We start from the raw sequence: 13,665 nt of genomic DNA on the forward strand, positions 1-13,665 counted from the left end.
AGGCACGCCTTTACCATGACATTTCGTGGTATGGGCATGAATGGTACCCCGCTCTACACAGCCCTAAAAATGACCCCATCTACCCATTCTCCTCCCACTGGCCTAAGTCCTAAAACTCTGCCCCTTTACGTACCCTACCCAGACTCCCTCCACCTTGGCTCTGTCCCTTAAACTACCCCAACCCCTTCCACTGCCCTAAAACCTACCATGACCCTTCCAGTCCTAAAAACTACCTTATCTTCCCATTCCCCTCCCACTGCCCTATGGCCTAAAATCCTGTCACTTTACATACACTACCCTACCCCCTGCACCCCCACTGTCCCTTAAACTACCCCAACCACTTCCACTGCCCTAAAACCTACCCTGACCCCCTCCCATACCTAAAAACTACCCCCTGCCCCACTTACCTCAGCCCAGCGTCTTCTGTTTCCGTCTTCCAGCAGCTAGACAGCACACTGCCCGAACCAAGTAAACGTGTGGTTATGGCATATGCAGGGTTAAGACAAGAGTGGTCGAGCTTGGGTAGTTGGAACACGCGTGGTTCAGACTGTCCCCTCCCACCAACAGAGGAAGGGTGGCTTCTAAGATAGTTCCAAGTAGGGACGTTGAGCTTTGACCAACTCCTGCCAGTGGAGGTTGACGGACTCCTTTGCTAGTGATGATTTTAATTTTTACACTGTTCAGAATGCATGGCTGTGGTTTTGGCTAGTTCCCCAAATTGATATTCTTTATTTATAAGTGATACTGCTTAAAGATTTTTTTGATGATTGGGGAAATCTTTTACTCCAGAGTCTTTTGTACATGATAGAATTGCAAACTTTTTGTGTGGATCCACCATTCACCATTTTCAAGCCAATTAAATTGATGCTGAGGTTAGACCTTAATTTTTGCTAAAGATACCAGATTTTTCAGCTCCTTGAAAAAAAAAAAATTTACCTATCTTTTCCGTTTTTACAGCATTCATCTAAGAATGAGACGAGAAAAGTAAATGGAAACTAGGATGGCTCATTGGATTCTACAAGAAGGATGCAAGAATGTGTGTGAGAGAAGTGTTGACTTTTCTGCTGCTAGGAAGGGCGAGGCAGAGACCACCTGACTTTCTCAAGACTTTCTCAAAGAATAGTCTTGTGCCTCAACTTGTTATTAGCTAGGTGTGAAGGATCTTCTTTCGAGCTCCATGATGAGTTCGACGAATGGTGGCTTCTTCTTGTGCCTCCCTTATGATGATTATCACTTAAAAAGCTAACGCATGTTTCGCGACACAGTCGCTTCTACAAGGCCACAATATGTTTTAATCTCAATTCTTGTACACCTTACTACTGGGGTGCCTACACCCTTTCTTATAACTCAAAAACGTAAGAATTTTTGTATGTTCTTCACTTTATCATGAAGGATTGATGGACGATATAAAATGAATAAAAACGTTTTCTTAGCTCGAGGATTAGAGGTTGGATTTGTTGACAGCTGTTGATTCCTCAAATTGCTAATTAGTTTGTGCAGATATAAGAATACACTGGTTGGGTAGCCAGTGATCTGAGAGTAGAGCGTTGGGCGCTTTTCCCGTTACCCGTCTTCATGTATTGTAATATATATATATTTATATATTAAGCTTGACTTTAGTGGTCAATTTGAGCTGGTGGTTGTAGCTCACCTCACTTATTTTTTTTTGGGTGGGAGGGGGTGGTGGGAGAACGAGCCTTATTTTTAAGCATTAGACTTTCTCCTAGAACAAGAGATAAAAGCAGCACAGAGGCGAAGGAAGAGAAAAAATCTGAACCGTGGCAAAGGTAGAAAGCATGGCTGAAAAGGAACCTACGACCGTGAGGTATAGAGTCTGGGATCGTATGATGGTGGGGATGAGGTAACATAAACACTAGACAGTTTGGGTATTCAGCAAGCTCGACGTTTGGCACTGGCGATGGTCGACTTTTTCGAAATATTTGGTTTCTGGCAATTGTTCTTTTAAAAATTAAGCACCGTTTGCTTTGCCAGTTGAGATTGAAGGCCAAACCTTCTTCAATCTCGTTTTCTTTGGAGCCTAGATGGAAAAGCAGCACAAGTTGACCTTCTGAGGAAGTTCTTGAGGATGGTAGGGCCTGCTTCTGGTGGCAGTAAGCAAATGCAGGGAATGCGTGTGTTTTCAATCACGTGGATATGGTTTAGGTGACCCTTACTCAAAGTATAAGGCTGGAGCAGAATTAATGTAAGGAGCTATTAGCAAAGTGGCGCATTTCAGTAGGCTAATACAAGAACGATTTGTTTTGAGCTATAGCGGGAGGGTTTTATTTAAATGGTAGAGCTTGACAGCACAGTTCCCAGAGATGTTGCTGGTATATAGGACTGTGGGATCCCAGTACAATCTGTTCTCCCTTCGGAAACAAAGTTGAAAATAGCACACTATTTTTTTTGTACGCAGTGTTTTCCTGTTCCGTCATGAGGCGTTTGGCCTGTGATACTTTAAGGGGCCAGATGAATTGCCAAAGGCAAAAGGGTACCTACCATGTGTCCCCCGGCTCTCTGGTCCCTGCAAGATGTACACGGCTGTATGTGCAACTCCTTTGCTTTTATCTGGTTGTATCTTAAATGCATTTGTAGGAACACTGTTGCATCGGGTTGAGCTGGATATGTACGAATATTTTTAGAAATGACCTGTGGTAAATTCAGTGCAGAGTTTGAGGAGAACAAATTCTGCTCTGACACACAAAGGCTTTTGAGGAGAACAGGCTACACTGGCGTGGCTCAGGAATTGAGGAGGACATGCCCTTTGTAGACTTGCTACTAGCTCATGTAGAGCATGGGCTTAATATAATTGGCTAGATTTGATAAACTGATGGGGTGTTTTGTTGAATATCGGAGTTTGAGGACTAGCATTACAGCGGGCTCAGCAGCACATGAGTTGTGTAGCAGCCATGGCTCAGGGTTTGAAGAAATCCTGGGTTATGGTGTGCAGTTCAGGATTTTAATGACTCATGTATTGCAGTGCTTTGGCTACTATTTGAAAAGAGCGTAGGTCGTATTGCCATTAAATTAGATTGGAAAGTGCAGAGCACAACCCACAGTGGATGATAACAAAATCAGGCATGAACCAGGTTATCTTTAAGTTGTTGCTCAATTTGTTGGTGACTTTAATTGATTGGACGTGAATTTGTTTCCACATTGACACTGGCTCACAGCTGGACATGTATTCTGGATGTTCTTCTGTTGGTTTGGGGTAGAGGATTAATTCATACCTTTCACTTACCCAGGAATTGGAGCAGAAACTTTTCGACGCCCAGAGTAAGGAACATCTACTTCAGAGCGAGGTGGCGCATCTCAAGGAGGAGAACCAGAAATTGCTTGTCCAACTGGCAGAAAACCAGTCTCAGGATGGTAAGCTGATGTGGTAGGAGTGGAGACGAACATCAGGCTAGCTGGTTACCTTTATCACTAACCAGACACAAATCCCTTGGGACTTGTGCACCTGTGAGGTAGTAGCTTTCCTCTAGGAATCAGTGGCATGCGTGGAGTGAGTGAGTGATTGACTGAACAAGTACAATCTGTATTGTAGGCTATTGGATTTCTAGTTTATGAGTGAGTGAATAAACATTCTGGGGCTCAATTATTCCAGTAAGAAAGAGTGGAAACTCTGGACTGAGGGCCAGTGAACTCGCCTAACAGTTGCACTGTACCCACTCTGCCACCCCCTACGACCCCATCGCAAACCAGGTTTTCTCCACATTCTTTTTGATCACTAAAATCATGCAGCATACAGAAGTGACCAGGCACTCACTGGGGTTTGTGACAGTCGTGATTGTTGATATCGGACAGAAGAGTACATGGGTTACTGGCCAGTTTCACTTTTTTCCCACTGTATACGTCATAGAAAAGATTTTTCTAAAAAGGACATTTCTACCTACACTTGAAAATAATGGCAGAAAGTTGGAATCAATGTGGTATAAAGAGGTCTTATTCGCCTATCTTTGACTAGTTGCATTTGTTTACATGTGTTGGAAATTCAACAGAAATTCAGCAGCACAACCTTGCTCAACAAGGAACCTCAAATCATTTTTCAAATAGTTTCTCTCCGTAAGCACTTGCTTCCATACATGCATGACTACCTCAGCCTCCAAGTGCATTGTGAGTAAAGACCAATACATAAGTGAAGATGGAGAAGAAATCTTGCACCACTTCACCCAAACTTGACAAGCAAAGGAAAATACAATCAGCAGCTTTTCCTGTGTAAATTTAGAAATTTCAAATCACTGTGCAGTATTCACAGGGGCGGCCGCTCCGCATGGCGGAGAATCGTCGCCCCACTGGCTCAAAGCCAGCAGCACAAAAATAAAACTATATTTCCCCCGCACCCTCTCCCCATAGCTTCCCTAAATCATTACACATGGTAACCGAATGGCTGTAGGCTTCCCAGTTGGCTCCTAAAATAACCGTTATTGGGCAAAACTAGTTGCCCATCTATAATATGGTCTTTGTTGGCCATTCAGCAACATCAGGGGCTTTCAGTAAATGTGCAGAACTATTGGTGAGTATTGTTTTCGGTAAATAAGTCAATACCAGGTTATATTCATATCTCGGCTTTAACTGTATTGGGCCTTGGAGCGTTTCACCTAATATTTTGGTTAAATCGACTATAATCTTAAAGGAGGTGTACTATATTATGGCTACTTTGGAATCAAATAGGTCTTCTGAACGTTTACTAATACATATATAAATGTCCTTTTTAAAAAGGTAATGTACATTTTCTGGATATTCACGATAAGAGGTCTGAGAAGTACCCAGGACTTGTCTGAACTTTGCACCACAGCCAATAAGCTTACACATTTACACTTGCAAAGGGGTATAGCCTCAGATAGTACTTTGCGGCCCCAGGCAAATGTTTGCGAGTACCCAGGTAATAGACTATACTTCCATCTGATAGGAAATGAAGAGGTAGACATTTAGACAATAATAGGGAGACTATTTCTATCCGACATGATATGATGTATGGCATAAACTCCCCCAAACGGTACATTATAAGAGTGTTGCAAGTCACCAAAGAGTTTGAGGACCATATAGGGGAATGAGTCAAATGGTCGGATTCATTTATACGGTTATGTCGCTTCGAGCTGACTTGCAATATCCTTATAATGGACTGCAGGTGGTACTTTATTCCTTATAATACATGGGCATACTTTCACCCTTCCCACAAAGTGGTTAAATAGTTGGTGTTTTACTCTTTCCGATGAGAAAGATGGAATGTATGCAGCCAGGAAGAATTAAAGTAGAATCTGTAGTGCAAAATCACACACCAAAAAGCAGTTAGATGTTTGTTGCAAATATATATCAGTTCAGTTCAGTACAAGTCAGATTTAATTTCGATCTCTCCTTAATAAACTTGTTTGCACAAATATGTACATTAAAAACACAGCAGAAGAAGGAAAAGGCAGGTTTCGTTTTCGCTGCTTAAACTGCAGCTGTAAATATGCCCCATGATCTGCCTTTCACCTTAGCTGCCGGCAGAGCACAGACTTCTTTCCCTCTTTTGGCCTAAGACTGAATTAACTGAGTAAAACTGTTCAAAATGTGCCTTTTATTTGGGAAATAGTTGAACAGCAATCCAAAGTTGAGTCGCCAATCTTTTGTAATGAGTTATCATGTGATATTGAATGACTTGACAAAGTTCAGGTCACAATTGTTATTTCGTTTTCAGTTAGACTGCATGGGTGTGTCTCTATAACTTGGATATCTCCATTCCCTAAATGCTTACAACTCTGTAATTTTGAATGACCTTAATTGTCTTTACAGTAAAAAATTGTGTAATATTTAAGTAATCAATTTGTGTGGGTGTTCTTAGACTCAAATTAAAACTCATAATATTTTGTTATCTAAGAATTTAAAGATGATAATGGTGACTTTATTAAATAAGTCACATGCTGAAAATTTCGAAGAACTTGGAAGATGTTTTTGGAGAATTTCAAAAACTTTAATTGCAGATAGTGTTTTCTTATGTGTCAAGTGTTTGCTGCATCGGAGGTGAATTTTCTACCCTCTTCGGTTTTGATTGATATGTGTTTGAACTAAGAGTGCGGGATTGGTATAAAATGTCAATTTAAGACTGGGACCACCATTGAGCCAAACTGCTATTAAAAAAAGGGCTGCGAATCAACACTTCCACGTTGGGACCATTGGAGGTGTAATGACCTCCATTTTTGAAAGGAGACGTAAATGTAACAAAGTGAGCGTGCGGAGATGATTTAGAAGGGTTTATTTGCAAGGCTTGGTAGACTCTAAGGGCCAGATGTAGGTAATTCCTATTTACCGACTCCTAAATACCGACTCATACCGAATCGGTATTTAAGAGTCTATAAATAGGAAGGAGGCAGATGTAGGTAAACAATTACCGATTCTGTAAGAGTCGGTATTTCCCGAATCTGTAAATACCGATTCGGTATTTCACATTGATTCCTATGGGCCTTGAAGCCCATAGGAATCAATGTGAAATACCGATTCGGTATTTACAGATTCGGTAAATACCGAATCCTGCAAGGGTGCAGGGGGTGTCACTTTGACACCCCCTAGCACCCCAAGTACAGGCATATGTGCCATGTGGCACACAGACATGCCCTAAGGGCATAGTGGAGAAGTGTGGCTCACTGGTTAGAGGAGGCAGACCTGGAAGCAGAGGTCAGCCCGGGACCAGGGTTCAATTCCCGGCTTGGCGGGGTCTTGAGTCCTAAAATGTCCATGGACTGGACAATTCTCGCTCCGGTGCCTACTCGATTCACGAGTTCACACTCTGCGACTCTGGGCAATAGCTTGCTTAATCTCCACAACGGCCCCTCGCGGCAGGATGCCTGGCTTTCACCTTGCGGATACCCTGCCGGGGTTATCTCACAGGGGAATACCAGGACGGGTTCCCTAAGCAAGCGCTTAGAAACCGCTTGGTGATTTTGCGCTATATAAATTCCTGTACATTTACATTTACATGTCTGTGTGTCACATGGCACAGGTGTGCATGCACAGATGTGCATGCACACCTGAATTCGGTATTTTACCACCCAATAGGATTAGGTGGTAAAATACCGACTTTTAAAGGGCCTGTGTCACCTACATATGGATTTACAGAATCGGTATATTTACCGATTCGGTAAAATACCGAAGTGGTAAATTTACCGAATCAGTAAATATACCGATTCTGTAAATTCAGACCCACCTACATCTCAAAAGCCAAATACCGGTCGGTAACGGCCGATTTCGGCCGTTACCGACCGGTATTTGGCGACCTACATCTGGCCCTAAGACAGGAATCTTGAGCGATTGGCACTGGGTGAATAGAACAAATACGGGGCTAGATAACCCAGGAGAACAGGTACAAATTCAGGAATAACCGTCTTATTTCCTTACAATTCAGACAGTGCAGCAAAGGAACATGAATTGATGTTGAAATTGAAAGATGTGGTGGACCGGCAGAGGGATGAAATGAGAGCCCAATCCCATGAGATTCAACAGAAGAACAGTGACACTGAGGCGGTAAGAATCTCTGGATTTCCCTATCGAAAGCTGCTGCGAAGTGGAAAGTTTGGAGGGTTTAGGTAAACACTGCTAGTATAACAATGAGTCTGGCCTACTACAGGGGAGCCTAGCTTACTTAATACTTGAATAAAAAAGGCCAGCAGGAGGTTACGACTTCCTCTTGACGATTCTCTGAACAATTTTAGAGACTCTTTTGCTTTTACTAAGGTTAAAAGCAATGCAGGACTTACTCTTCATACTACAATGATGAAGACCAATAGTCTGGAAGGGAGTAGAGTACTCTTGGTACTGCAATGAACTCCCACGCCAGCGTGGTAATATTTCTCTGTCAACATATTGCCCCCGTCATTTATTCTCATTTCCTGTTTAAAAAAAAAAAATAATTTAAGAATCACAAAATATGTTTAATTATTTATAACAACAGTTATTTTGACTAATGTAGACAAACACAGGTGCTGTAGCAAAAACAACATCACGTGTATAGAAATTATCATAACTCAGAAGGACAAAGCGTCGGAAAATGTTGCCTCATTATTTTTGGTAGACCACCAGAGAGCTCGGTTTCCCAGAGGAGTTCCAGATATAGGGTCTTTAACAGAATTATTAATATATGTCATACGTTTACACATGTAAGGACATAGAAAATTACCGTTGGGAAATAGCGGAATTAATACATTTACTGAAACAAAATTATGTACAGGTTTAGATGCAGTCTTCTGATAAATGTAACAGTATTCATTATAATTATATCCAGGTGTTCCACCCTACCACAGTTGATAAAGTTTACGGGACCAACACAAAGGGAAATAAATGAAAACCAATCTCAGTTTTTAGGGCAATGGACCGTATAGTCCCATGAACAGAAATGGTAACAAATGTTTGCATAAATAATGAAAGAAACCTGAGAAAAAAGTAAGACTGATGTGTTCCACGAAGAAAAGTGGGACTTCAGCCCATACATAAGGTAATTGAGTCAATGAAAGGGTTGTGAATAAATACGTTTTGGTGCAATTTTTAAACACTAGAAGATCCAAACACGCTTTCAGGTCAATTATTTCAATATTTTTGGCTGACAGTATAAGTATTAATGTTGCAACTAGGTGCTCACCTGTCCACAAAATTCTAGATGCAAACTCATCAAAGAAATGAAGTTGAAACATGACTAGTCAGAGCCTGGGAAGAGCTTCTGGAAGCAACATACCTCAGTTCAATCAGTATGCTTATCATGTGTTATTTTTTTTGTCAACTCTTTTTTTATTGGCATTTTTAATCAGCGTTTTTAACAACTCCATGTACGCATCTTATACATCAATTACAGTTAGTTACCCCAGTGCTCCATTATCAGTACACTGACGACATCAGTCGCTGCTAAGACGCTAGCATATTATGACATATACGTGAGGCGACTGAGTTCCGGGCCTTCGTGCATGGCCGTAGCTCGTGTGGGTCATTGCGTCTCCTCTCCACCTGGAGTGCCAGTTCATATAAACAGAACTCAGTTGCAACCACAACATTTGTAAAAAAAAGAACAGTGGTAACAAGATGCAGCTGTATCACCTGTGTACAATACAAATCAGTCCCCCATTCTCCTTCCCAAGGCCCCCCTCCCTCAGTTAGTGAATGCGTGTTACACCTCTCATCATGTCTGGCTGGCCACCCACGCCCCCCACTCCTCTGCCCTCCGCTTCTGGCGCCTGTATGTTCCCTCCGTCCACTACACCCTCTCGTCATTTCGACTATGAGCTCCCGCCTGCGTGTTGGTGTCAGCGCCACTGCTGCTGTCATTGGTAGTCGCTGTGCGCCCCTCTCCATGGCGATCTATTCCGCCCTCAATGCCCTCAGTTCCTTCCGCAGCCGCGTCAGTCCCTGCTACCTGTAGTGTGTTGAGCATACCCTCCCAGCGGTCCGCCATGGGCTCCTTGCGCAATCCCATCGTTTCCTCCCTCCTGATGGCAATCCATTCCGCTCGGCCCCACGAGAGGAGAGACAGGGTCCACGCCTGCACACTGGGTGGTTCCCTCACTTTCCATCTCTTTGTCAGAAGTCGCACCGCCGTAATCATTCCCAGGTCCAGGAATCTGGACAACGCTTTGGTAGCAGGGGACCGTTTGAAATGGTGTAAGAGAAATTCTGGCCAGTCACAAGGGATTTCTCGGCCAGGGCATTGCACAAGCCGGGCATGTATCTCCCTCCAGTAATCGCCAAGCCCTGGACAGCGCCACAAAAGGTGGAGGAGGTCCGCAGCAATCTCTCCACATCTGGGGCAAGCTGCGTCCGCCCTGTGAAAATATTTATTGATTAAATCCGGGGTGAGGTAGGCACTGTGGACAATATATACTTGGATCTGGCGAAAGCGCATGTTTCTGGGTATGCGCACCGGACTTTTGAGTACCCGTTCCCATTCTTTGTCCGCCAGCGGCCTCCCCATGTCTCGCTCCCACTTCCCTCGAAGGGGGGCCAGGTCTAGTTCTGTGTGCAAACATAGGGACGCGGCAAACCATTTAATGAGGTGCTTGCCCCTGCCCATGACGTGAAGATACTGGATCACCAGATGCTGCGCCGGCTCCTCCGCCATGTCACCCCACCCCAACGCCATCCGGGCTATGAGCGATCTATGCATTAGGAATCCCCCGGGGGGGAGCCCAGCCTCTGCAACCAGCGACTCGAAGGGAATCCGGACTCCATCGTGATAAAGGTCGCCCAGTGTCTGCACCTCCGCCTCCTGCCATTGCTCGAGCATGCGGTGTGTGAGGACTCCCTCGCCTCCCGGAGAGCCCTCCAGCGGCACCGCGGGCGCGTGCGGAAGCACTTTCCTCGTGAGGTATAGTGCCCTACGAAAGCACCTGTATGCCACCCCTAGCAGGAGCGGGGCAGGCTTGGCCCTGTCCGCCAGCGGATGAAACAGCGCAGTGATCCGTTCCAAGGTGTAAGGCGGCTCACTTGTACCGGTGTCCTCGCTCCCCCTGTCCGCCAGCCAGCCACTGGAGCTGCGCTGCCAGATAGTAGTGCTCAAAGCAAGGGGCAGCCAGGCCGCTCTTGTCTGTGGGGAGAAATAGCTTCCCCAGGGCCAGCTGGTGTCGGGACGCGCCCCAAACGAAATCGCGCAGGATCCCATTGAGCCTGGAGAAGAAAGCCGCGGGCACGAACAGCGGGAGATTCGTGAAATAGTATAGAAGGCGAGGGAGCATCACCATCTTAGCCAAGGCGACCCCCCCTGGTCGTTGGGGGAAGCGTGGACCAAAAGCCTATCTGCGCCTTGAGCGCTGTGACCGCTCTGCCTAGGTTCCCGTCCATCAGGTCCGCTGGCCGCCGATATATCTGGATCCCCAAGTATTTGAACGTATCCGCGCACCACCGCACTCTCGTACCGTGAAGGCTGTACTCCGGATCTTGCGTCTCGCTATTGAAGGCATAGAGGCAGGACTTACTCACGTTAACTCGGAGCCCTGAGAGGTCGGCAAATTGACTTAGCAGTGGGGCAAGCTGGTCCGGCATATTGTTCACGTCCTTGACAAAGACCAACAGGTCGTCTGCATACAGGGACACCTGATGCATACCATCTCCCAGCGGGATCCCATCAACTAGCAGGTGCCTCATGGCTGCCGCCAGAGGTTCAATGGCCAGCGCAAATAACAGCGGCGACAGGGGGCATCCTTGTCGGGTGCCTCTGCCACCTCCTCCGAGACATAGGGCCCCAGGCGAACATGGACCACGGGGTTCCTGTACAGGAGCCCCACCATCTCCAGGAATTCCCTGTCCAGCTCAAACGCCTCCAGCACCGCCCAGAGATATCCCCACTCGTGGCTATCAAAGGCCTTTTCCAGGTCCAGCATCAGGCATCCTGCTCTGGGCCAAGCCGTCGTTGCCTCCGCCGCCACTCGGAAATATCTCCTAAGGTTCAGGGATGTTGACCGTGCCGGTACAAAGCCATTTTGGTCGGGATGGACCAGATGGGGGACTAATGGCGCCAGGCGCTCGGCGAGCATCTTGGCTAATATTTTATAGTCTGTTTTGAGCATCGCCAGTGGGCGATATGAGCTCAGGGACAATGGATCCCTATCAGGCTTGCGCAGGGACACCAAAAACGCTTCCCTTAGCGAGGACGGCAGTCGGCCCTCAGCTATCGACTCCCGGTACATCTGGAGCAGCCACGGCGACAGGATGTCTCTATTCGCTTTGTAGTATTCAGCCGGCAGGCCGTCGGGCCCCGGTGTTTTCCCAGTCTCTAATGCCTGGATCGCGTCACCCACCTCCTCCAGCGTAAGCGGGGCACCCAGCTCCTCCCTCTGTGCATCAGTGACAGTGGGCAATGCAACCAGCCCCAGAAAGGCAGCCACCGCAGTTTCCCGGCCAGTGCCCCGGGCTTTGTAAAGCTCCCGGTAGTGCTCGGTGAACGCCTTGTGGATTTCGCGCTGTGTATATACCACAGTGCCGTTATCCAAGCGAATGGCGCCAATCGGCGCCTTGCGCTCCGTGGCCTGTATCAGCCAGGCTAGCAAACGATCTGCTCTGTCTGCTTTCGCATGTGTCCGGTCCGTGTGCGCTACATAATTATGGCACCTTAGTCGTTCAGTGAGGACCGCATGCTCCCCTCGTAATCCCTCCAATTTAAGCGCATGCCTACCCGCACCCTCCCCCTCCCGTTCATACTGCTGCAGTTCAGATTCTATGCGGGTCAGGGACGCTGATACCTGCGCTTGGATGTTCCACGTGGTCCCTATGCAGTGCCCCCGTATAGTTGCTTTATGGGCATCCCACTCCACCAGAGGGTCACTCGCTGTGCCCCCGTTTTCCTCAAAGTAGGAGAGAATGGTGCCACCTAGGGATGATCTGAACTCCGCATCCTCTAGCGCAGCCACCTGTAGTCGCCATGTAGGCACTGGAGATCTATCAGCCGCTCAGCTAATTTGGAACAACAGGGGGTTATGGTCAGAGTGTGTCCTGCCTAAATATTCCGACTTGGTTATGAGCGGGAGCAGAGACTGGGAGCCCACTATCCTGTCTAGTCTAACATGCAGGCCATGCACCGGCGAGTAGTAGGAGTATAGCTTGTCTGTGGGGTGTACACCAAAGGTCCTGTATGTCCCAGTGTGTTAGCCAATCTCTAAGCACCTGTGCCAGTGAGGACGCTGCCGCTGCGGGCAGGGGCGGGTATGATCGATCTAACTGCGTATCCAGTACCATGTTGTAGTCGCCTCCTATTAACCAGGCAGGCCCGCGTACTGCTGAAGGACTTGATTTAAAGACGCCAGGAAGGCAGGCTGCTCCGTATTAGGGGCATAAATAGAGCCCAGCAGTATGTCTTGCCCATTGAGCCTCCCCCTCACGAATGCATATCGCCCTTCCGCGTCTACCTGCGTGTCTGTGTGTGTGAAGGGGACACCTGCCTTCATCCAGATCAGAGTGCCTTGCGCGTGTGCTGAGTAGGTCGTGCCATAGGTTTGTCCCCTTCATCGCCTGCGGAGCCTCTCTAGCTCCACTCTGGACATGTGGGTTTCTTGGAGGAGTGCAATCCCAGTGTGGTGGCGCTGCATATACGCAAAAACAGAGTACCGGCGCGATGGGGTGTGCATGCCTCGGATATTCCAAGTCATGATGTTAGTGCATGCCATGAGCGGTGCTGTGTCGTGCTCGCCCAGGGGGGCAGGGGGCATATCTTGGGAAGTCTGGGGGTGGGTCCTCGGTCGGGAGGCACTGATGGCCGCATCTGAAACATGTGAACTGAAATTAACTTCATAACTTTGTGGGCGTACCCCCAACGGGGAATGCGTCCAGACTGTTCAACCAAACTGTGGCTTAGCGTATTGCGAGCGCAATGTGTAGCTTCTGCCTAGTGTATTCTGAACGCAATGTGTGTGCGTTTGGGGAACGCGCAGTCAGTGGTACTGCCGGGGAACTCCCTCAACAAGGCCCCATCTCTATTGGGGTGTGATTGGGTTGCCACCAACGGTGGAGCGTACCAACCAATGCGAGCCGCCCACCAGCGCCACCCCACTCAGCAGCGCATGAACTCGTGTCCCAGGTGAAAAGCGTGTCTGCGCATCTGCAACACTTTAACATATCCCATTACTATGTCTGCGTGCATTCGGGTCATTAGGCCAGCAACGTTACCAACCCATGTGGTACCACAGTCATTCAAAGGATACAGCGGGCCTGTGC

General features: G+C 47.1%; 1 protein-coding gene across 1 annotated transcript in view; it reads left to right on the top strand.

Moving 5' to 3' along the window:
- Nucleotides 1-13,665, top strand: part of RILP (Rab interacting lysosomal protein) — a 134,995-nt gene that overhangs the window by 41,687 nt on the left and 79,643 nt on the right. The window contains exons 2-3 of the mRNA XM_078680165.1: nt 3,246-3,369; nt 7,385-7,503. Of these exons, the coding sequence (XP_078536291.1) occupies nt 3,246-3,369; nt 7,385-7,503 (243 nt within the window). The remainder of the gene's footprint in view (nt 1-3,245; nt 3,370-7,384; nt 7,504-13,665) is intronic.

The sequence above is a fragment of the Lissotriton helveticus genome, chromosome 3_1 (assembly GCF_964261635.1).
Source record: "Lissotriton helveticus chromosome 3_1, aLisHel1.1, whole genome shotgun sequence".
In the NCBI taxonomy this organism is placed as follows: domain Eukaryota; kingdom Metazoa; phylum Chordata; class Amphibia; order Caudata; family Salamandridae; genus Lissotriton; species Lissotriton helveticus.